Source organism: Canis lupus, chromosome 19 (genome assembly GCF_048164855.1).
Source record: "Canis lupus baileyi chromosome 19, mCanLup2.hap1, whole genome shotgun sequence".
NCBI lineage: Eukaryota > Metazoa > Chordata > Mammalia > Carnivora > Canidae > Canis > Canis lupus.
The window spans coordinates 2,055,708-2,080,076 of record NC_132856.1 but is presented as its reverse complement, the minus strand read 5'-3'; the positions used below and the strand labels follow the sequence as shown (position 1 = coordinate 2,080,076).

The window sequence follows — 24,369 nt, the reverse complement described above, 5'->3', positions numbered from 1 at the left end:
GCTCTATGTGTGCATTTGCATGCTCTGTTTATGTCTTGTCCCCACCTGGGTCACTGTTTTCCTTACTGTGTTTTGAGACAATGGGGAGTCCCTCCCTGAATCTGGCAGGTGGCTAGTGTCAGTCCATTGCTCTCGGGGTCTTCACGTAAGTCCAGGACTCTTGCACAAAGACGCCTCCTCCCACCCTGCCTACCTGTGAAGCCCACCCTGTGGGTGCTGAGCAGCTGTCACTTCCCAGCCCCCACTGCTGGTTCCTTGCAGTTTGCTCGGAACCGTGAGAGCTAGTGACCCCCGGTCCCATAGGACTGGCACCCTGGGGAAAGGCAATGGGGACTTCAGGCTTGAGGTTGGTCTGAAAAACACAATAAACCTTGAGGACTTTACCCAGGCAGGAGTGACTCAGTAACTCCCTGTTACCCATCAACGTCTGCCTGCTGGAGGGAGGAGGGGCTGGATTTCACTAGGAAGGTGATCTTGACTGGTCTTCATTTCTGAATGTGAATTCAGTTCCTTCCACTGAAGCCTTGGCTGTGGGACTTTGCTCTTAGAATTTCCATTTGTCACTTCAGTTTGGTTCTCAGGTGTGTCTGTTCTGCTATTCAATCTTGGTTGAGTTTTCGTGAACGCTATTAAGTATTACATTTTCAAACGTTCTTTCTTGTTCTCTGAGTGCTCCTTTTTCACAGTGGTTGGTTCGTATTTTACAGGTTCACTATTCTCATGGTGATAACAACAGTGCTTGCATCACTGAGAAGTGGAATGGCTTAAGTGAAGAAGAAGCTATAAGTGCCTGGCATACAGAGAACACTCATAAATGCCAGCCTTTAGCTCCGTGCTTGGTACACCACAGGCACTTAACAGAAGTTACCTAATACGGGGTGCCTGGGCGGCTCAGTGGTTGAGCGTCTGCCTCCGGCTCAGGTCGTGATCCCGAGGTCCTGGGATCGGGTCCCAAATCGGTCTCCCCACAGGGAGCCTGCTTCTCCCTCTGCCTGTGTCTCTGCTTCTCTCTGTGTGCCTCTCAGGAATAAATAAATAAAATCTTGAAAAGTTACCTAATGTATTGGCACCGGTCTATTTCCAAGAGAGCTTGGAAGCTCCAGGGCTCTGTCAATGGCCCAGGGCACTTGCTTGCCCCCCCTCCTGCTTCACAGCACAGTTGAGGGAACTACCCACAGCCTGATTTCACCTTTCCTTTCCCCATGGCTGTGCCTCAACTGCTTCAGAAGAGTATGGGTTCAGAGTCCTTCACTCAGGACCCCGCATAGGCTATTTTTTAAAAAAGATTTTAATTTATTTATTTATTCATGAGAGACACAGAGAGAGAGAGAGAGAGAGAGACAGGCAGAGGGAGAAGCAGGCTCCATGCAGGGAGCCGGATGTGGGACTCGATCCCGGGTTTCCAGGATCATGCTCTGGACCGAAGGTGGCGCTAAACTGCTGAGCCACCTGGGCTGCTCTGCATAGGCTATTTTGATCAAACTTTTGGTGCAGAGGAGAAAACAGACTCACAGAGTGCAGGGGCCTGCTCTGGTCTGTGCAGCCACTTAGGGACGGGACGGGACGGGACTCCAGATGTCTGTTTTCCCCCCACTGGCAGAGAGATACAACCCTGCCCCAATCTCACAACTCATGCACAATCTCGTTCCTTCTGGTGGTGGCCTTAAAGGGTAGGCACCCCTTCTTCATTCCTCTTCCCACGAGCTGGAGCCTGGCTGTGGCCATGAGCCATCACGGGGAGAGAGGAGTGACCAGCACTGGGACCCTGGTGTTGAGGTGCCTGCTGTGCCACCCTGGCTCAGCAGCTTGGACTGGTGGGTGAGCACGAGATGGTTTCCTCTCTTACTTACACCCCTGACATTTTGAGTCTCTGAATCAGCGTCACATCTTTGTCCTGACCCCCTTACCCCCACCCGCAGTGGGCTGGGATGCTTGGCTCCACCCCAGGGCTGTGCCCACTTGGCTGCTGGTCATGACTTGGACCTCCAGAGCCATGACATTTGTTCCTTGCTCCCCTAGGCCTGCGTGCAGCGGGATCTTCCAGAGGTGCAGGTGGGAGGGCAGGAAGGACTGCGAGACAGAGGACACTGAAAGGGTCCATGCCAGCAATCACTGCCAGGGGAGCGCTCCAGCCATTTCCTGCCTCAGGAATCGCATCTGTGCCCCCACCGGCCCCCAACAGGCTCCCATCTCACATCTCGTGAGGGGGCCCTCTCTCCAGACCCTTCTCCTACCTCCCCTTCCCAGAATCTCAAAGCCTCTTCAGGAAGCAGCAGAAACCTCCCCCATTCCCACTACCTCAGTATCTTCTGGATTGGAGGCTGCGGATCACCTCCTGCTGGGATCCCTAGTAAGCCACCTCTCCATGCCTCTCTTTCTCAGTCTGTAAAATGGACCCAGTAGGAGGGGAGTTAGGGGATTAAATAGAATCATCTGTTTAAAGAGATGAGCACAGTGCTGGGCACACGTCCCTGGCCTCTCCTTGTCCACCTGACTTTCACCCCAGGGGTTCCTGCTCTTTCCAACGAATGGGCCCGTTAAGCTGTGTCCCACACACAGCAGCAGAGTGGCCCCAAGAAGAAGCCTTCCTTTTCTGCTGCCTCGTGGGCCAGCAGCCAGCTGGGTGATGCTACTTCCCCTTTCTGGTGCGCGTGCAGCAGCAAGAGCTTCGGTGGCCTGGTTAGCGCTGCTGGCCACAGGGGCCACAGGCTGCTGTGAGGTCCGGGATGGGGCTCCAGGTCTGCTGCATCCAGCTGTGCCAGGCTCCATCCTGAGTCTTTATAGGGAGATCGTCTCTGAGCGGTAGGGGTACAGGTTGACAGGGAGCAGCAGCAGGATAAAGCAGAAATGCATCCCGTGTCCTGGAGCCAGGCTCAGCAGCTGGGGATACAGAAAGAGGGTGAGAGGCAGGTCCGAGTTCTACTTTTGTCTTTGCCACCACGTTTGCTTGTGACCTTGGGTGAATCGCTACACCTCTCTGGCCTCAACTTTCTTTTCTGTAAAACTGGAAGAGTGGAGATGGGCATGCTGTGCTCTGTGTCACAGACTGCACGTGGCATGCAGCAGACCCACCCTCTTGCATCTGTTTCAGCGTGCATAGCTGGGAAGTGTCCGGTGAGGGCCTGGCACCTGCTTGGTTCAAGCTCTGTCTCTGCCCACCTTGTTAGCAGCCAGGGACTGGTCAGAATGCTTGGGACTCCTTGCTTTGAGGCAGGTCAGACACCCACATCCAACCCCCACATGTAGTGAGGGTGTCATGGATGTCAGCAGGAATTGGATGACCAGGGAGGCTGGCCACTGCGATTGGTCCTGTGCCGTCGTGACCCGATTCCCTGATGTGACCCTCAGGAGCAGGGTCTCAAAGGCCTCTTTTGCCTGGTGGCCTGGCTCGTGTGTTAGGGCTGGGACAAATGTCCACCTGATTTCCGGGGACCCCCAGCTCCTCCTTTGGGATGCGGGTGGGGTGGGGGCTGCATTATCCTGCATCCTCTCTGCACTCCTTCCAGCTTGGCTGTGCCCTGCCTGATGTGGTGGCCACTGGCCGTGTGTGGTACAGAGCAGTTCCTCCATCACTGAAAGTTTTAGTGCATAGTGCTGCTCTAGAGTCTATCCACCTTCACTCCACAAGCTGGGTGCTCGCAAGGGCCACCGAGAAGACTAAGAAAGGATCCGTCCCCTGAAGAACTCTTTCACTTGCTCATCACACCTTCACCGAGAGCCTTCTGGGTGCCAGGAGGGTGTTGTGATAACAGACGGACCGTCCCCTGCCTTTACACAGCTGCCCGTTGTGCAGGTAGATAGAAGAACATCTGCCGGCACAGAGACCAAAGTAACATCAGCTTAAACAAACTGGACGACTTTTGGTCTAAAGGCCCACGCTGGTGGGGCAGTGCGCTCTGTGGAGCTGCTTGGGTCTGTCTGTCCGTCCATGTGTGTCCCTCCTCCAGACAGCTTCGCTTTTGTCTGCCGGCCAGCATTCCAGCCAGCTGGGAGGAGGGGAGGCACGCCCCTTCCCTTTGCAGGGGAACTCAGAACACACAGCCATCACTTCTGCGCACATCCCACTGACCGGCTGCAAGGGAGCCTGGGGAATGCAAACTTCTTTGGGGGCAGTTCTGTGCTCTGCTGAAAACTGGGACTTCTGGGAAGGGATGGATGACTATCTGAGGGCTGGCAATCTTTGTCCCAGAGAGACAAATGTGAAATAAATGAATACACATGTAGGTGGATAAATCTCAAAAAATGCTTTGAAGGAGAGGTACACAGTGTAGGGAAAATATGTGAAGGAGGTCAGGAAGGTTTCCCTGAAGAAGCAACATCTGAGCTTACAGGAAAGAAGGGTAAGTGTGTTCACAACAAAGGCAGCAGTGGGTGCAAAGGCCCTGTGGTCAGAGGAAGTATGGCACACTCAGGAAACTTAAGAAGGCCTGGTCTACAAAAGAACTCACAGAAATTTTCTATAGGGTGATTTGAAGAGTGAAGGAAGTCCCTGAGGATGGCCCTTATAAGGGAACTACATGGGCTGGGAGTCAGAGATATCTACTCTGCTCCAGGCACTTTTATTTATTTATTTATTTATTTTTATTTTTATTTATTTATTTTTTTAATTGGAGTTCAATTTGCCAACGTATAGCATAATACCCAGTGCTCATCCCATCAAGTGTCCGGGCACTTTTCTAAAGTTTCTGTGTACATTAATTCATTTCATCCTTGAACAACCTATGAGATAGCTGTGAGATAGCTACCCATGCCAGCTCTCATCTTCAGAGAGCAGATGCCAAGAAGGGGTGAGATGTACAAGCGGCTTGTGGGGAGGTGCCTGTGGAGGATGAGGAAGAGGAGGTAGGAGCAGGATCCAGTGAGGAGAGCCCTAGGCCAGGGCCTGGGGCTGGTACCATGAAAGGAGAGGGGGCAGAAGGGAGGACAGGGAGGGAGAGCCTCAGATGGCAGGGCAGCATAGAGAGAGCTAGACCACGCCGGGTGGACTGCCCCAGCGCTCAGACTGTCCATGGGGAGGCTGGGGGTCGGGTAGGAGGGACTGGCTCCAGCAGCTAACATCCTGGCTTCTGGGTGACGCTGCACCAGGCCCAGGGGTAGGGCTGCAAGGGGCTGCTGGTCGGCAATGCTCCCTGAGGCTGTCCTTTAATGACAGGGCTCGAGTGGGACACCTTCATGCTGTTGTCCCATATTATGGATGTGGTGGCAAGGAAGGGGAAACAACTCTCACAAACTTGCAGAGCACAGGGGCGGCAGAAGCAGGGCTTGAACCCAGACTGATCAGTCCAGAATCCTTACTTTGACCGAGGTGGGGCTGTCCAAGAGAATGTGTTGTCCTTGGGTGGGACAAGCGGGAGCAAGTAGATGCTTGGCAAGAGTCATGTCGCTCAGAGCCTTGAATGCCAGGATAAGTTAGGGCATGGGCCTTTTACTGCACCATGGGGAGCCAGTGCGGGCTCTCAGACAGGACCCTGCCCTGGCTGGCCCCCTGTATCTAGCACGGGGCAGCAAAGGGGGTGGAGTGGAGACCATGGCAGCACAAGGCTTTTGCTCTGTGATGCCTGCGAGGTCCTCAGGAGGAGGTGTGAGGGGAAGATCTGGAGCTGGGGTTTGAGGGGAGGCTAGGGCTGCAGATGTTCCGTGCCTCAGGGATGTGCTTATGTCACACCAACTGGGGCCCTGCTGGTGGAGCAGACTGGTGGAGCTGGTGAGGCCGGCAAGCGCGCTCAGGACAGGCCTGCAGGGTCATGTTATGTTGTCTTGTCTGAGCCATCTGGGTGCTGGGTGTCCTGGGCCCTGCCGTGGGCTCAGCCCTGTGACCAAGGCTCCTCAGCCAGGCCTCAGGAGTCCGCCAGGACAATGCTGGACAAGTGGAGGAGGCAAGTGTATGTGAGCTCCACCTCCACCCTGTCCTGGACTCTGCATACGCTTCCCTGGGTGACACACTTGCTCTCTGAGCGGCATTTCTTTTTTTTTTTTTTTTTTTTTTTTTATTTTTTTTTTTTTCTTTTTATTTACTTATGATAGGCACACAGTGAGAGAGAGAGGCAGAGACACAGGCAGAGGGAGAAGCAGGCTCCATGCACCGGGAGCCCGACGTGGGATTCGATCCTGAATCTTCAGGATCGCGCCCTGGGCCAAAGGCAGGCGCCAAACCGCTGCGCCACCCAGGGATCCCTGAGCGGCATTTCTTTGTCAAAATACTGACCTCTGAGGTGTTGTGAAGATAAAGTGAGCATCTGTGAAGTGCAACATGGGTACTGGAGACATCCAGCGAGGAGGATTGCCCCCAAACCGGCCTGAGGAGGAGAGATTTGGGGCAAGGATGGGGGCCGCGGGGGGGGGGGGGTGGGCAGAGGCGTCCTGGGCACAGGTGAGGAGAGGAGGGGCTTTGAGACGCCCTGCCAGGTTCCCTGAGAGGAGCCGCACCGGTTGGAAGGACACAGTCACCTGCCGCATTCCGCAGGGCACAAACCCAGCTTCACGTGTCTCACACCCTCGCCTGCTACCAGTGTCTCCCAGCTGCCAAACCCTCTGGGAAACCAAGGGGTCCCTGTTCATGGCCTGTGAAAAGCCTCTGAGGGCACAGAGCGGGGGCAGAAGGGCAGAGAGAGCGACCCGAAGGGGCCCGCACAGAATGTCTAGCACAGGGAGGGGGCATCGTTCGCTGCCAGTATAGACACAAGAGAGACAAGCGTGTTATTTACAATTAGGTCATAGGAAAACCCAAACAGAAATGTTGAGTGGGACTGAGGCCAAGTGGGATTCTTCTTTCTGTTCTACGCCTTTCTGTGGTGCCGGAACACGCAGGTGTTGTTTTTAAAAGAACCACTCAAATGAGTGAGTGGCCTGGATGTCAGTCCAAGGAGCCTGGGCTTGCACCTGTAAGGGGTTGGAGCCTCCACACCCCTGGTTCCGTCAACAAGGCGGCTACTGTTCTGTTTGTAGGCTTTCTTGCATTTTCTGGCTGAGCACGCCCTGGAATGCCGCCCCTCCCAGGAACGTCACTCCCTATTCACCACACCAAGCTCCATGCTGCCCTGTTGGAGCTCCTTTACCTCCTGCAGCACCACCATCCTGCTTCCCCGGGGGCGGGGTGCCCAGGCTCCCATTTCACAGCATTGCCCAGCGCCCCTACAAAGAGAAGTCTGAGCTGATATCTGAAGGATGAGTGGAGTTAACCAGGCCAACATGTGTGCTGGGGAGAGGAGGAGAATGAACCAGACAGGAGGCGCTCTGTAGAAAGGCAGTCCTCTGAGACTAGCCTGGGGTGTTCTGGGTCTCTTTTGGGGAAAACTGTTCTTCTCATTTCTCCAGTGACCAGTTTCTTAACTCATTTGGGGTAGGTTCCTCAGCCCTGCCTCATTCCTCTCAGGTTGACCGTGTTTGCTTTAAGTCTTTCAGAAATTCATTAATTCAACAATTGAGCACTTACTGTGTGCTTGATGCTAAAGATACGATGAAGGGAACAAATGGACAGAAATCACTGCTTAGGTGGAGCTTGCATTCTATTAGAGGAGATCAAACACAAAATAAAATGTAAAATGTGTAATACATTAGCAAGGAATAAATGCCAATAAAAAGGGGAAACAAGATAGGGGAATAGGAAATATTAGGGAGAGTGTTAGATCGGGTGGTTAGGCAGAGGTCCCTGAGAAGATAACATTAGAATAAAACCCTGAAGGAGACCAAGAGAACCCCATAATTTGTGGGGAAAGAAGCTTGTACAGGCAGTGGGAACAGCATGTTCAAGGGCCCTGGGGTAGAACTGTCCCTGGTATGTCTGAGGAACTGCAAGGAGGCCAATGTGGCTAGAGTGATGGAAGCAAGGGGAAAGGAGTAGAGTAAGGTCAGGTATGTAGTGGGGATGAGGGTCCAGATCCTGTAGGGCACTGGAACGTTCTGAGTTAAGGAGAGACATGATCTTACTCAGGTTGTAACAGGAGCATCTTGGCAGTCCTTCAGTTTTCTCCCCAGTTTTTTGTCTTTTTTAAGATTTATTTATTTATTTATTTATTTATTTATTTATGGGAGACACACACACACACACAGAAAGAGAGAGAGAGGTAGAGACACAGGCAGAGGAAGAAGCAGGCTCCATGCAGAGAGCCCAATGTGGGACTAGATTCCAGGTCTCCAGGATCAGGCCCTGGGCAGCACCACACCGTAGAGCCACCCAGGCTGCCCTCTTCCCAGTTTTACTGAGATATAATTTACTGAGCTATACTTGCAGCACTGGAGGAGTTTAGCATGTACACATAATGGTCTGACTCACATTTATGGTGAAATAATTACCAGAGTAAGTTTAGCTAGTAGCCATCATCTCCCATAGATACAATAAAAAGGAAAAGTGAAAAAAGAAAAAAAAAGACTTCCTTCTGGTGAGAACTCTGGGGATCTACTCTCTTAGTGACTTTCCTGTATATCACACAGCAGTGCTGCATGTCAGGTTGCATTGACGGCCCCGAGCTTATTTATCTTATGCCTGGAGGTTTGTACCTTCCATCACCTTCTGCAATCCCCTCTCCCCCCACCCTCCGCCTCTGGGGACCACAAGTCTGATCTCTTTTTCTATGAATCTGTTGTTTTTAGTTGTGTGTGTGTGTGTGTGTGTGTATGTGTTTAAGATTTTATTTATTTATTCATGAGAGACACAGAGAGGTAGAGACACAGGCAGAGGGAGAGGCAGGCTCCCTGTGGGAGAGGGATGCGGGACTCGATCCCAGGACCCCGGGATTGCGCCCTGAGCCCAAGATAGGTGCTCTGGTGGCTCTGAGCCACTCAGGTGCCCCTGTTGTTTTTAGTTTCTAAGACGCCACACAGAAGTGAAGTCACACAGTATTAATTGTTCTGTGCTCCTCAGTTTCTCATCCTCTATGTGCTGAAGCTGCTGCAGACACATTTCATCCTCAACACCAGCCTCGGTTTGGCTCCCGGTGGCGGCAGGCACTGCATCCCTGGGCCCGACGGGGTGCACAGGGAGGACCCCACGACCCAGGGGAGCCCCGGCAGGGACTCAGGAGCCCAGACCCACAGCACCCTGGGCAGCCCAGCCCAGCCCAGCCCAGCGCAGCCCAGCGCAGGTCTGGCCGTGAGTTCCAACCCTGGCGGTGTCCTGGGGGGAGCGGGGAAAAGGCTCTGCACCGCAGGCCGGGAAGGGAAAGGCCGCGGACTCCCTAGAAGGAGCTCTGCCCGCGTGTCCCTCGCTTGCCTGGAAGCTGCCCTCCCTGGGGCGGGCGGGCAGGCGGGCAGGCTCTGCGTCGCCGCCTCCTCCGGGCTGGCCCGGGGAGGCCCGTGGCCCCTCGCGGTCGGCCTCCTCCCGCGACCGGGCGCAGCGGGGTACTTGTTGGGCCGTCGGAGCCTCTCGCCCCGCCTCGGCGGGGGTCCGGGCGGGCTGCGGGCCTGGAGGAGCGTGGGGCGCCGCGGTGTGTTTCAGGGGTGGCCCGGACCCGGGCGCGGGTGGCGCGGGTGGCGCGGGTGGCGCGGGTGGCGCGGGGCAGCGGCCGGGGCGCCGGGATGGCTCGGCCGCAGCACGGCTGTGCCGCGCCGAGACGCTCCAACCACACGTCCCCGAGGCAGGTCTCCGGCTCGCCCCGGGTCTCGGGCGGGACAGCGGCGGGGACCCCGCTCGGGGTAGGCGGCGGGTGGAGGGCCGCCCCGCGCCCGCCCGGACCCCGCCTCGGGACACTGTCCGCGGGGCCCGAGGCCCGTCTCCGGTTCTCGCCTGGGGACCGAGCTCCCAAAGCGCCTGGGCCGACCGGGCGGGCGCCAGCTAGGGCGGGAGGGGCTCGGGGGCGGGGGCTCGGGGGCGGGGGCTCGGGGGCGGGGGCTCGGGGGCGGGGGCTCCGGGGCGGGGCGGGGACGCGCGGCGCGGGCCAATGGGGCGCGCGCCCGGGGCCGAGCCTCCTGCGAGCCTTCCCGGCGCCCGCGGCGTCACGTGAGCCGCGGGGAGCGAGGCCGAGCGAGCGGCAGGCGGTCGGGCTCCGCCGCAGGGACCCGCGGGCAGCGGGCGAGCGCACCGAGCCGGACCCGCGCCCGGCCCGCCGCCCCGGAGCCCCAGGACCGCGGGGGCCTGGCCGCTGCCCGGCGTGCGCCAGTCCAGGTGGGAGAGGCTCGGGGAGGCCGGACGGCCGCGTGGACGCCGCTCGGGGCGCCGGGGGTGGTCGGGACCCGGGGGCCGGGGGGCCGGGGGCGCGGACTGGCCTCTGGCCGTGCGGCGGGAGCCCGCGCCCCGTCCAGCTCCGCGCCAGCGCCCGGGGAAGGGTCGGAGGAGCCGAGCGAGCCCGCGGGGCGGGGGCCGGACGAGCCCCGGGGACGGTGGCTGCGGGCCGCGGGCACTGCCCCCGCGCGTGCGGGCCGCGCTCCCATATGGCGGGCCCCTGGCCGGGCCTGGCGGGAGGAGCGGGCGGCCGGCGGGGCTGGGGGCCGGGGCGCGGCCGGGCCGGGCCGGGGGTGGCGGGGCCGTGGTGCGGGGGTCACGCCGACCACCGAGCCGTGGCCTGGGGGGGGCGCGGGCCCGGGCACGGTGCCCCGCGGGCAGCGCTCCGGGGCCGCCTCCTTTCCCACGCAGCTTCCCGCACACGCGGGCGCCCACGGCGGCTCCACGCGCGAGTGTGCCAGGGACACCCCGGCACAGCCACGCCGCCGCGCACCACGCCCCGCACCCGCGCGGGCGCACGACAGGAACTCCCAGCGCTGCGCGCACACCCGCGCCGGCCACTCTCGTACTCCTACCGCCTGCGTGGAGTCCCCTGGTTCTGTCCGCGGAACATGAGCACCAGGGAGACCAAGGGGTGGCGGGGTCGGGGGCAGAGGACGGGCCACTCCCCCCCGCGGCGTCGCTCTGCCGGGGTCCCTGTTTCCTCCCCACTGTGGTATCCCCAAAGGACCCCCCCTCCCGTGACTTAGAGGGGATGTTCTCTCACCCCGTCCCTGGGCAGCTGACAAAAAAAAAAAAAAAAAAAAAAAGCTTTAGTCCCTCAAATCACCTTTCTCCCAAGGACCAGGTGGCTCCTGGGAGCCCCTGCCGTCCTACAGGTGGGAGGACGCCTGGGCTCTGCGACTTTGGGGCCTGCGGATGGCGCAGGGAGCCGAGACTCTTATTTTGAAGGGCGGCCCCCACCCGCCACCCCCGTGATTTGCACGCTGACCCAATGGCAAGCCCTTGGCCGGCGCTGGGCTTGTTATCAATTACATGTTGTTCCTGCAGCCGCTGTGTCCCCGGGAGGATAAACAGCAGGCCTGGCCCGGCCGGGGGAGGGGGCGGAGTCCGGCTGTAGGCCCGGGCCGGTGCCCGGAACGGCGTGTCCCCTCCCCCTGCACGCAGCCAGCGCTTGCGGCCGCGCCATGTGCTGCTGTGTGTTAGCGCCCCAGCCGGCTCCCTGCAGCCCTGGCCGCCCGTTCTTCTGTCGCTGGCGCCTGCGGTGGCCCCAGAGCCCTTTCTCTGCTCTCAGTGCCTGAGTGTGCGGCCGCAGCGGCTCAGCCCCGCAGGAAAACTCTTGTGCCTGACCCTGGCCCTGCCACTGCTGGAGGAATCTCCACACCCCTCCCTCTTGCCTGTCAGCCCCGAGCATCTCTCACTCACTCAACCAGCAAATTGTGCGGGCTCTTGTTTTAGATTGTGGGATAGTGGTGGATGGGTTAGTCAGAACAGCTTATATTTTGGTGGGGAGGTAGACAGAAAATACGGTACACAAACACATAACCAAGATAGTTTGGGGGGGGGGCAGCTGCTGGATGATTTCACAGAGGGTGGTCTGGGGAGGCCCCCCAGGCAGTGACTTCAGAGCTGGGGTCCAATTAAGGCACCCCCACCTGGTGCTCGGGGAGGCGGGGGAGAAGAGGGACCCACAGGGACCCACAGCAAGGGCACAGCCAGCGTGGATTAGAGCAGGTGGAGGTGAGGCCTGGGAGAGATGGGCAAGGCCCAGGTGCTGGGCTGCTGGGAGAAGACGGGGTCACATTTCCTGGGGAAGTTATTGGAGCTCTTCTCCTACCCGACCATACTGTGCTTAATTTCTTTTCCCTGGTGCTTCTTTTCATACCATTTCATCTGTGAATGTCTCAGTCATCAACTCTGATACCATCATCACACTCTAAAATATTCACAGTAACTCCTTGCTGTCATGTAATAAATAGTCAGTTGATGGTCACATTTCAGGGGAGAGTTTTAAGTGGGCAGGAGCATGACCTGATCCGCCCCTCACCTCCGGTTATGGCCTATTCTAGGTCTAGGAAGGCTGGAGCCCTCCTGATTCCTTAGGACCACAGCAGAGGGGCAGAAGGATCGTGTGTTCACCTATTTGAAGGTTAATCCTAGTGGCTGGTACTGACCGGGGCCTGTGTGTGCCAGCCCCTGTAACAAGTGTTCAACCTGTGTCCACTCACTGAACTGTTTCAGCAGCCTGGGAACTAGGTCCCACTGGCAGCATCCCCACCCAGCAGACCCACACACAGACCCAGAGAGGTTGTGCCACCCGCCTGAGCTTGCCCAGCCAAGTTGCAGAGGCAGGAGCAAAGCTTCCTGCTCAGAGGGTGAGGGAAAGGGGTGGTAGTGGGGCTTAGGGCCCAGAGAGCGCTTGTTGCCCTTCACATCATCTGGCACTTGCATTCCTTCTCAGCACCTGATTTGGTGAATAACATGTATTTTAAAACTGCCAGTTTTGAATCCTCAGATGAGTATTTAAAATCGAAGAGTTGAATATCCTCTTGGCAAAGCGGCCCTGGGGTGCAGACTTGCCGAAGGCATGTACCTTGCTTTAGTTTCCTGGAGCTCTGTGAAGCTTCCTGGATTAGTGGGGAACTGAGGTCACTGGGGCCTGGAACAGGTGGGGAAACCGAAATTTGGGGAGCACACAGCTGACGATGATCCTGGCTGGCCTTGAGAAGTCTGTTGCTGGCCAGGCTTGTTGACTTGCTGACCGGTGAGTAGTACCGTGTGCCAGGTCCAGGAGTAGGCCTTGAGACAGAGCACAGGGCTGGGTGCAGAGTGGTGACAGGCAGCAGAGAATCTCTGGTTTCAGATGTAGCCCTTCCCTCTTCCTTGAACCTCACTGGTCACTGGGCGGGGACAAAGGTCCATGGAGGTGGCCCCATTACAGCGGTTATGCTGTTGACTCTCCTTGGACACCGGACCTAGCATGGCCTTCAGAGGACGCAGATGTCCCCTCTCTTCTCTGTTGGTATTCTCTGAGCCCCTCCTGGGCACCAGCTGCCACGCCGGAAGCTGGGAACACAGTGGAGACCCAGCAGCCCAGCCTGCCCTCATGCAGTTCATGGTCTAGGGGGGAGACGGGAGTTATCTGGGCCTTCCTGAGGTGGTGAGTGCTCCGTGGGGTACAGGCCAAGGGCATCCTATCTCATCTCCTGCGAAGTCAAATGGGGTAGTGGCTGTGGGAGTGCCCTGGGACCGGGACCACTTTTGTATCATGAGTTATCACCATGGGGCAGGGTCTTGTCCACCCAGTGGTAGAGCCTCAGTAAAATGTCCTGGTGCAGTTGAGGGCATTTTGTTCTGTGCCTGCCATTCCCATTTCACCGAGGAGGCAGCTGAGGCTGGAGGGGTGTGAGAACGAGAGGGTGGATGAGCTGCCCTCCTTCAGGTGGGGGAGCAGAGCCTGTGAAGATGGAGACCCACAGATGGGTCTTTAATCTTTTTTTTTTTTTTTTTTTTGCCACAAATTAGACTTGCCTAATCAAAATATAGACTGCCAAGTTAAGGTTCAGTATCAGATAAAATAATTTCTTAATATGAGCATGGCCTGTTTAACGTTTGGGATATACTTATGTTAAAAGTTGCTTGTTTTTTCAAACCTGAAATTAACATTTAATTGGGTGGCCTGTGGTTTTATTTGCTCAACCTGGCAACCCTATGCAAGCCTCAACAACACAGGGGTCAGAGGGCAAGTGGCCACTCTTCTACCCCCCTTCCAGTGACTCAACAAGAATGGAGCTGAGGTCAGGTGTCCTCGGAAATGCAGCCACTCCAATGCATTGGCTGGACGGGGCTCCCCAACCTTGACGGTTTGAGGGTCCGGAGAGCCTCCTTGCGTCCTTTGTCACTCACATGTACTCACAGTCGTTCACAGACAGGTACATGTGTGTTCTTTCCCAAATTGTTCTGGAAAACCTGTTTGAAACCAAAAGTAACCCGGATTGTGCAATGGGCTTGGAGAGCACTCTTTTGCAAACAGGTGGTGCAATTTTGGAAAACACTCTTGCAGACAAAGTTCTCCCACGGGATGGGATGGAGACAGGATCCAGGCATTTGGTAATGAGAGACTATGGGCAGGCAGCAGAGTGGGGGGGCACAGGCCCTCGAGGTGGCAGGTGAGCATGCCGTCCTCCTGACCAGGCCTCCTTTGTTCCTCTCTCTAGCCGCCAACGGCACGGCCAGGCCAGCATGGTGGACCACTTGCTTCCAGTGGACGAGACCTTCTCGTCACCGAAATGCCCAGTTGGTTACCTGGGTGACAGGTTAGCCAGTGGACGGGCATACCACATGCTGCCCTCACCCCTCTCGGAGGATGACAGCGACGCCTCCAGCCTCTGCTCCTGCGCCAGCCCGGACTCACAAGCCGTCTGCTCCTGCTACAGCAGTGGCCCGGGTGCTGAGGGCCAGGACAGCATCTTGGACTTCCTGCTGTCCCAGGCCACCCTGGGCAGTGGTGGTGGCAGTGGCATCGGGGCTGGCAGTGGTCCCATGGCCTGGGGGGCCTGGCGCAGGACACCAGCACCTGTCAAGGGGGAGCATTTCTGCTTCCCCGAATTTCCTGTGGGTGACCCTGATGATGTCCCAAGGCCCTTCCAGCCCACCCTGGAGGAGATTGAAGAGTTTCTGGAGGAGAACATGGAGCTGGGGGCCAAGGAGGCCCCAGAGAGCAACAGTAAGAACGCGGAGGCCTGCAGCCAGCTCTCAGGCGGGCCACACAGGAGCCACCTCCACCCCGGGTCCGGTGGCAGAGAGCGCTGCACTCCCCTCCTGGGCGGTGCTGGTGCAGATGGCAGCCAGAGCCCGGCTGGGGGGCCCGCGTCAGATGGCCCCATCCCCGTGCTGCTACAGATCCAGCCTGTGCAGGTGAAGCAGGAATCAGGCATGGAGCCGGCCTCCCCTGGGCAGGCCCCAGAAGGTGTCAGGGTTGCCCAGCTTCTGGTCAACATCCAGGGTCAGACCTTTGCACTTGTGCCCCAGGTGGTGCCATCCTCCAACGTGAACCTGCCTTCCAAGTTCGTGCGGATCGCCCCTGTGCCCATCGCTGCCAAGCCCATTGGGTCGGGACCCCTGGGGCCCGGCTCCACTGGCCTCCTCATGGGCCAGAAGTTCCCCAAGAACCCCGCAGCAGAACTCATCAAAATGCACAAATGTACTTTCCCCGGCTGCAGCAAGATGTACACCAAGAGCAGCCACCTCAAGGCGCACTTGCGCCGGCACACAGGCGAGAAGCCCTTTGCCTGCACCTGGCCGGGCTGCGGCTGGAGGTCAGTATGATAGGTGACAGGCTGGGCAGCGAGCACACTGGCTCGCCTCTGATCCCCTGGGTGTGCGGTCAAGGCCCAGTTCACCATTAGATAGAGCTGATTAGGAAGGAGGTGGGGGGGGGGGGCAGGCAGGGAGCGGGGCCAGAGCGGGCACGGCTGCTCATAGGGCTCCTGGTCCCTGCTGAGCACCAAAGCCTGAAACCAACTGGTCTCCGGTTTCATAATGGCCAGGTAAGGCTCGCTGGGGCTCCGGCTGAGGGTGAGGAGCCAGGCCTGGGCAGAAGGGCTCTTTTGGTACCTATAGGGTCAGCTAAGAGGAAGGGCTGTGCCTCCCACGGGGCCGTGCCACGTGGGCATCGCTCCCTCTAGGCCTCCCAGTGCCCGTAAGGGTAAGTACTGCCCTCACTGCCACCTTACAGCTGAGCAGGTAACCTGCCCAGGGCCACACCACTTAGTAAACGGGATTCCAGCCCCGAGAGTCTTATCAGAGAAGTCACATCCAGAAAACGCTTTTCCAACCAACTTTACTTGTAGACGTTCTTGGACACATGGTATGTGCCTGGTCCTTACTCCCCTGGAGGTACTTAAAGCTATATTTGGGAAACTGCGAAGGACAACCGAGAGGGAGGATCAGGTGGGGGGGGTGCTGCAGGAAAGGTGGAATCATCCTTCCAGACTCTACCCTGTGTGGGACAGCAGGGGACACCAGCTCTCCAAGGGCGGCGGTCTGGCCCGGGCTGCCCAGCCAGTGGGTGATGGAGCTGGATGGGTTCCTGGGTATGGCCCGCCCTCTTCAGGTGGGCTTGTGCACCTTTCCCCGAAGAGCAGGTGGCCAGGAGCTCCCATGCCCAGGGCTACCAAAGCTGGGCTCTCCCCAGTTTTTAGGACACCTACCCTGGGGGAATGCAGCCTATCCGGGAGGGTGGCATGTGCTTCCGTATGTTCCCAGGCTTTGCCGCGGCTGCTGCTTTGTGAGTATGTGCGTGCGTGAGACAGGGCCACAGGGTGTGCTCAGCTGTGTGCTGACCTCACCGTGGGAGTGCAGCTGCGTGTCCTGCTTTCTCCATGCCTGTCGTGGTGTGTTACGTGACTGCGTGTCTGTGGCCCTCGTCCGTGCGTGGGCATTTGCGTGGGTGTGACCTACGCAGAGCAGTGGCAGCTTCTGTTTCCCTGACCAGACTCCTCTGGGAGCGCGGAAGGGTTGGCCGCTCCTGGGAGATGCCGGCCCTGGAGTCCCGGCTGGCCGAGGCTGTGGCCGGATCTGGGACCGAGTCTCTGAAGTGACGAAGCGGCCTTCATCCACAGAGTGCCGAATGGGCCAGGGAAGGGACTTTGGCCAGATAGCATCCTGGGGAAGGGTCCCCCCAGCCACTGCCCCAAAGGCGCCCATCTCACAGGCCCACGTGGGTTCCCCCACAGCCTGTGCTCCAGCTCTATGGCGTTGGCTCCAGGGTGTCAGTGGCTGCCGTCGCATGCCTCTCTGAACCTCCTGCCACAGTCTGGGGTGGGCCCTGGGGTGCCAAGGGCCCCTGTGGGGTGGCCTGTAAGGCCCGACGCAGTAGGAGGTATGCAGTGTTGGTGGTCAGAGCTTTGGGTGGGGGGAGAAGCCGAGACACGGGCTGTAGAGGCAGGTGCTCAACTGAAGAAGGCCGGGGCATTGTGACAGTTGGCCTGGGGGTAGCCGGCAGCCAAAGCTGGGAGCTTCCGCCTAGGCCTCCGGCTTGCTGTGTGCCCTTGGGGAGGTCCCTCCAGACCAGGCCTCCGCTTCCTCATCTTTGAAGGGGAGGGCCTGCTCCCTACCAGGGTCAGGGGCGCAGGGATGCCCAGCAGCACCCCCTTCTTGTGGGTGGTACTGTTATCATACAAGGGCAGGTCTGAGAAGGGTGCCAGCCTCATAGGGGCTCCTCTTGGATGCACTTTGCTCTTGGTGGTGGGGTGGTGGGCTGTGGAGGGGTTGGGCATCTGGCCATACAGAGCACTGGTCTCATCTTCCTGGGCCCTGTCCCCAGCCACTCCTGACTCTTGGTGGTGGCCCTTCCAGTCGGAATGGGGCTGGGTAGGGCCAGGGGACAAGCAGTGTGGTCCTTGGCGAAGGCTGCCCACTTTTCCCATTCCAAGGGAAGACAGGACCTGCCTTCTGTGGAGTCCTCAGCCCAGAGGACAGCTTCGGGAGGCAGGTCTCAGCCCCAACACAGTAGCTTCTGGAGCTGGTGAGTTCCCATGGGAGGAGGTGTGCAAGCAAGAGCTGGATTCAGCTTTTCCACTGCGTGGGCCTTTGCACTAGTCTTCTTGTCCAGGATCCTCTGGGCAGGGGAAGGCATGGGGTGTGCCTGCATAGTGCCGTCCCTGTGGAGCTGACCCGGAGCCCTCCCTGCCTCCAGCCACTCCTAGGTCTTCAGAGGGCCTCCCCAGCTTCTCCCAAGTTTCCCCTGAAATGGGGTCTGGCTTTTGTTGGGTTACAGGTGATGGAGGCATAGGGAGCTGAGGGTGCCTGCCTTTTGGGACAGCTGTTTCTCTGAGAATGCAAGAGTCCCTGGTTGGCCTTCAGGAATCCTGAGGCCCTGGAAATGTACACAAGATTACGTGTCCCTCCTACATGGGGGGAGCCCTTGCAGTAGCTGAGTAGGAAGACAGACCAGTTTTGGGGCAGCTTGGTCTGGACAGGACGGCAGGAGTATGTGCCATGTTTTCTGACCACTTCCTATGTGTTGGGCAGTGCTCTAAGGTGCTCAGAGTGGGAATATCTTCCACAAATGCCCACACTTGCTTGTATACTTCCTGCCATGAGGAACTCATTACCTTATGAGGCTCTTCTGGCCCTTTTGTGTGCTTTGGTCACTTAGATTCCTATCCAAACTTCTCATTCTGGCACAATCTGCTTGCCAACCTCCCTTCCACAATGCACACTACCCCGGGCCACCATCCTCTCTGCGCCCTGTGTGTCCTCTGTCTCTAGCACTTTCCTGTAATGGCAGTGGTCGTTGGTCTTGGCGATGCTCCCTGCTTTGTTCTGCCCGTGTCACGTATCACGTAGATAAGCTCGTTGAGTCCTCACAATAGCCCTGTAACATGGAGGCGCCAGTCTGCATTTCCAGAGAGCCCATGGGGATGGAGCTAGTGAGCATGGCTCTGGCGGTGCCCTCAGCCCTACTTGACCACCACTCCACCCGCTTTGGGTGGACATGCCTTTCCCACCAGGAACTTGATGCCTGCAGCTGCGTGGCTGGCCTTTCTCTCCTCCTCTCTCCCTGTACACCTGGTACACTGGCTCAGTGTCCTTTCTCCCCCACGAGGCCACCAGCTCTCTCAGGTGTTATGCTTCTGGGCTAGGAGAAGAGAGCCATCACCAACAACAGCAGTAACAGTAGCTCCTAACACGAGCTCTGAACATTCCAAAGTAACTCATTTAATGCTCCGAGCAAGTCCACAAGGTAGGCATCAGTCATTGTCCCCTTTATAGAGGAGGAATTTGAAGTACAGGACAGTTCTCCTTGGTCATACAGCTAGTGAGTAGCAGAGTCGGGAGTTCAACCCAGGCTGTTTGCCGCCTGATCTCCTTCACCCAGACTCAGGTCTCTCTCTTGCACCCCCACCCCCTCAGGCAGACCTGCAGTGGGAGGTGGCCTGCTCAAGCGGTGGGAGGGAGGATCTCCACCTGCAGCTGATCTTTAGGGAGCACTTCTGCATATTTGCCTGTCTTCTCCTATGGGGAGCTTACCACACCCACGGCTGCCTCTCTTCCCAGTGGCCCTGGTACACAGTTTGCTTTTTATCCTGTTGGGCTGGTTCTGGCCTTGGCACTGTGTCCTGTACCCCTTTGTAAAATGAATGGTGCTCCCCCCAACCCAGGTCGTCATTTGCCATGTAACCAGCCCCCACTTCCTTCTGCTTTTGGTCCTGAACCCAGTATTTCTTGTCCCCTCCCCGCCGGGACGTGGTTCTGGCACCCTTAATGGGGCCCAAACCAGACTTTCCCTATCCCGATCTAACTGTCTGGGAAGTGGCTGTTTGCCTGCCTTCCTAGAAGTTTCCTTGCTATGCTCAGACACAGGCCCCCTTTGTTCACAGCAGCAGAACGTCCTGTTCCGGAATGGCCAAGCGTCCCATCCAGAAAGAATACCCTCCTTCCACAGCTAATATAAATATTAATAACTCCTAGCAGCCCTATGTGGCAGGTACTATGGTCATCCTCAGTGGACGTGGGAGGCCCAGAAAGGGGTACTTGCAGAATTGAGGACCCAGAGCCAGGATGTGGCAGCGACAGGATTCAGACCCAGTGGCCCACAACTGGCCTGCTCCTATTCAACGACGCATTCTCTAACCTCTTCCCTCCATTTGGTAGAGCTCCCAGTGTCGTTGGGCAGGTTGTGCACTGTACAACTCCAGGGAGCACCATTCCCATTGTAGTCCTCAAGACCTGACGATTTACAGTAATGGCTTTCTGGCTGATGGAAGGGGCACTTTGCACAAAGATGCCGTGTGTGCCCATTGTGGTGCTGATGTTCTTGGCTGCTTCTTTCTCTGGCACCTCAGCAGCACGAGTCATGGTACTGACCCATGTGCTCCTGGGCATCAGCAGGGACCAGGCACCATGCTGAGCTCCTTGCAGGTAATCAGAGCTCACAGTCCTTGAATGATTGCCACGTGCTCAGTCCTCTGAGGCAGATCCGTCATTTCTGCATCTCCAGGTGGGGAAACTAAGCCTCAGAGAGCTTGGTGACTTGACCAGGTCATCTGATCGGTAGGTGGCAGAGCTCACTGCCTGCAGGGTCTGCATCTCAGCCACCTGCACCCCTCCCACTGTGTGGCCCCCAGGCTCCTCCAGTGGCTGCTCTCCAGAAGAATGTGTGTGAGGGTGTGAGGTAGGGATCTTCTGAGGGCTCACTTCCCGGGGATGGACCCCAGGTCATAGGACCCTGAGGCAGCAGGGAAGAGGCTTATAGGTGGACAGCTGGTTCTCAGGCCTGGCTCTCCCTCGGTGTCCCCATGATGAGAGGCCACTCCTTGTGTCAACTCCTTGGCCTCCAGGACAAATCCCAGAAGGTGGGCCAGAATCCCAAGGTCTTCACTGGATGAGTGAGGAAACAGACCCAGGCTGCTCCTGGAGCTCACTCAGGACCACACAAGGCTCTCAGTGGGGTGGGGGCCTAGAAGGATCCAGCCATTCCACTGACTGTGTGACCCTGGCAAGCCCCTTGTCCTTTTTGCATGCTTTTGCTGTGTTACTGCCAGTTCTCTGGGACTGATCTTGCTGCCTCCCTGACCAGAAAGGTGCCTGGTGTTTGAAAAGGCTCAGTTATTGCTGGTGGCATTGTTTCTGTGGCTTTCTGCTTGCTCCTGCCCTGGGTAGACACACCTGTTCAGAAGCTGTGTGTTCAAGTCCTACTGGGGGCAGGTGGCCCTGGCCTGGGAGCACGGTCCAGGCTCTGACCTCCAGGGTACATCAAGGTCACTTGCTCACTGGCTCAGGGCTCCAGTGCCTACACTACCCAGGCAAGCAATGTGGAGGAGGCCAGCACTCTGCAGTCACCAGGATGGGCAGGCACAGCAGGGTGCTATGCCAGGACCTTTGCCCTGGCCTTGTTTGCTCTGTCACGTTGGGGATGCTGGATCAGGCCCTTATCATTCTGAGCCTCAATTTCCTCATCTGGCAAATGGGCCAGTCAGGCTTCCATCATTCCAAACATATGCTGAGAGCATTGCTCTGTGCCAGCCCCAACTGGGGCTCTGGGATAGGAAGTGGAATTGCCAGCCTCCCAGTGCAGAAGCCTGGCAGTTCTCTTGGGACAAGGCCCTGGGCCCCAGAGGCAACTTAGCCAGTCTGAGCTGCCTGTCCTCTGTACTTCTGGGTCAGGCTCCCTGTTTGATGCTTAGGCCTTCCTACTTCTCAACTAAGCCTTCCCCAGGGCATGTTCTGTTGGGTCCTTCTAGTCCTTGGCAGGCTGTGGCATTAAGGCTTCCAATCACAGGGGCAGGCCAGAGGTAGGCTACCCATCAGCTGGTTTGGGGACAGCTGTTCCAGCTAACCTACCTCTGGCTGTGTGGCCACAGGTTCAGGGAGGGGCTGCTGGGCCTGGTACCCGTGCATGTGTGCATGTGTGTGCACATGTGTTCTATGTGTGTGCATGTGCACCCACACATGTGATTGCTACATGGACGTGTGTGCATCACATCCGTGTTTGTGACATGCACATGTATGGCATGTGTATATTGGTGTGTACATGTGCATTGTGTGGTGTGCACGTGAGCGTGTCTGTGTGCATACAATGGGACTTGAGAGGACTTCCCTGTAACAACCCTCCATCCTCCCCTACGTGCTTGCTGTGTTCACTCTTTCATGTAAACGCACTTACTGGACACCTGCCATGCACCAGGCTGCTTGCGGGATGGGCCATGGGGAATGAGACATGCACGTCTTTCTTCATGGAGCTGATGGTCTAATGGCACAGGCTGACAGTCATCACAAAGTTGAAAACTAATTTAAAATTACACAGAGGTGGGGCCAGGAAAGTGAGGTGCATATTGTGCCAGGGGAGCCTAGGTGGGATGTAGTCCTGGAGGGCTTTCTTGAGGAACTGACATTTGAGCTGAGCTCTAAGAGATGAGTGGGAGGGAGCAAGAAGAGGGGGAGGGGAAACATTTCAGATGGAGGGAACCGAATGTGCAAATGTCCTGTGGCAAGGGGGTCCCAGGATGGACCAATGTAGGTAGAGCAGAGGAAGACAGTGTGTATGTGTGGGGAGTGGGATCTCACTGCCAGGATGAGGCTCCTGGGGTGGGGAGAGCTTCAAATCCCTGAAGTCAGTGGTAGCAGTCTGAGCATGTGGCTGGCTGGGACCCTTACCTCTCCCATCAGCAGCTGCTCATTCTCAGTGGCCTCTGGGCTGTGGGAGCCCTTGCTCCCAGGCAGGCTGAGGCCCAGAGACGGAGGTGCCAGGGGAACCATCCAAAGTCTCAGAAGTGCCTTGCAGGGGTGTGGTTTGGTTCTGCGACAGCTCTGGCGGTGGGGCCTCAGGAAGGCGGTGCCCAGGAGTGGGGGGAGCTGCCGGGTGGAGACCCTACCCCTGTCGGCTGGAGAGCGGAGGGAGGAGACCGGAGGGCGGAGCCGGGAGCTCCCTGAGTGCGCCCCGGCCTCAGTTCCCCTCTGGGGGGCTTCCTCCCGCAGACCCTCGCGGAACCCCGCATTTCTGCCCGGTGGGCAGCCTGAGGCTTAGCCGCAGGCGGGGCGGGGTGATCCCGCGGCCCCCGCGGGGAAAATGGTGCGGTGGACTAGACCCGGGCTCCGTGGCCTTGACAGCGGGTCCCAGCACTCGTCCAGGAGCCGACGTCCTGGAGGCGGACGGGCTGGGGGCGGTGACCTTGCCCCGGGACTCCGGAGAAGCGCGGGCTCCTGCACCTGCCGGCCGCGCGGGCCCGGGGCGCCGGCGGCGGGGCGGCCTGGCTCACGGGAGCGCGCGTGTCCCGCAGGTTCTCCCGCTCCGACGAGCTGTCGCGGCACCGGCGCTCGCACTCGGGCGTGAAGCCCTACCAGTGCCCCGTGTGTGAGAAGAAGTTCGCGCGGAGCGACCACCTGTCCAAGCACATCAAGGTGCACCGCTTTCCCCGGAGCAGCCGCTCGGTGCGCGCGGTGAACTGAGCGCCCGCCGCCCCGCGCCCTCCCCGTTCTTTTGTAGCAATAATTTATTTGCGTCTTAAGAAGGACGTGACGATGCTGCCAACCCACCTTCTGAAGCCCGGGAGGTGCAGGAAGAGGGCGGCGTCCCCGGGAGGCGGGAGCCCGGAGCCCCGGGCCGCCGCCCCTCGGGGAAGACCTGGAGCCCTGGGCCCCCGGGGCTGCGCCCCCAGCAGCGGCCCCGCCCCGCCCCGCCCGGCCCCGCCCGGCCCCGCCCGGCCCCGCCGCCTCCCGCCTCCCGCCGCCGCCTCCGTGCCTTCCGCGGGCTGGCAGCCTGGACCTCCCCCCACGGCTCCCTGCCTGGGCCACGGCTGGCACCTTTCGCTCAGAGGAAGAAATGTGCGGTTTTGAAGTGTCCGGTCCCAGAGGGAGCCGTGCGGGGAAGGAGGAAGTAGGCCAGAAGTCCAGGGCGCCCCGGGCGCGGGGGTGCTTTGCTCCAGGATCTGCCCCTCAGCCTGACCAGCAGAGGGGTACGAACAGGGCAGTCAGGGTGCAGATCCGGGCCCCGGCAGATGGGGCATTAGGCAGGGCGTCTGGCCACGCATGTGCTTGGGCTAAAGGGCAGGGCGGAGGATGCGGGCCAGCCCCGGAGCATCTGTACGCAGCATGGCTCATCCCCTCATCCTGTTCCAGACAAATCCAGGCACCAGCCTCCAGGGTCACCTTGGAGAAGAGGGGAGCAGACTGCATTGTGTGTAGGAGAACTAGATAGAGCCTCCGAATCCTGATTTAGAAATGCATTCCTTATTTTGTCTAGAAATTAATATCAAATGAACTAGCTTGTTTTGACAGGTTTATTTCACATCCTATGAATGTATGTAAATAAGCTGTACATAGGTACATCTACATAAAATGTCTTTTAATAACATGTCAACATTTGTGTAAATTTGAAATTAAAAAATCTATAAAGCTGGTGTACATATGTTACAATTATGTATATTTTCTTTGGTCCTTCATAAAAATATATTTACTTTGCCAATAAAAAGAAAAACGAACTCAATAACTTTATGGCTTTCATGGGCTGTTTTCCACTGCTTTGCCAGGAAATGGGGGTGATTCTGAAGGCTGAGTCTCTGTGTCTCTGTTCGCACCATTTAGAGGACCTTAATTTGTACCCAGAGAAACATGAAGACCCCTTCGGGGTTCAGCCCCTGGTACAGCAGTGCAGGCTTCCCAAAATAGCCTCACCTCTGTTCTGGCTGTGGGGTTTCTGCTCACAGTAG

The 24,369-nt window shown here is 58.0% G+C and overlaps 1 protein-coding gene across 2 annotated transcripts; it reads left to right on the top strand.

Moving 5' to 3' along the window:
- Nucleotides 1–9,957: 9,957 nt before the first annotated feature.
- KLF15 (KLF transcription factor 15) lies at nt 9,958–24,149 on the top strand. Of its 2 annotated transcripts, none has more exons than XM_072784843.1 (3): nt 9,958–10,099; nt 14,374–15,474; nt 22,942–24,149. In XM_072784843.1, exons 2-3 carry the CDS (start codon nt 14,399–14,401, stop codon nt 23,108–23,110), a joined length of 1,245 nt encoding a protein of 414 aa, XP_072640944.1. In that variant the 5' UTR covers nt 9,958–10,099; nt 14,374–14,398; the 3' UTR covers nt 23,111–24,149. The 2 variants fall into 2 exon arrangements, with proteins under 2 accessions (XP_072640944.1, XP_072640945.1); XM_072784844.1 differs by lacking the exon at nt 9,958–10,099 and adding an exon at nt 13,057–13,316.
- The last annotated feature ends 220 nt before the right edge of the window (nt 24,150–24,369 follow it).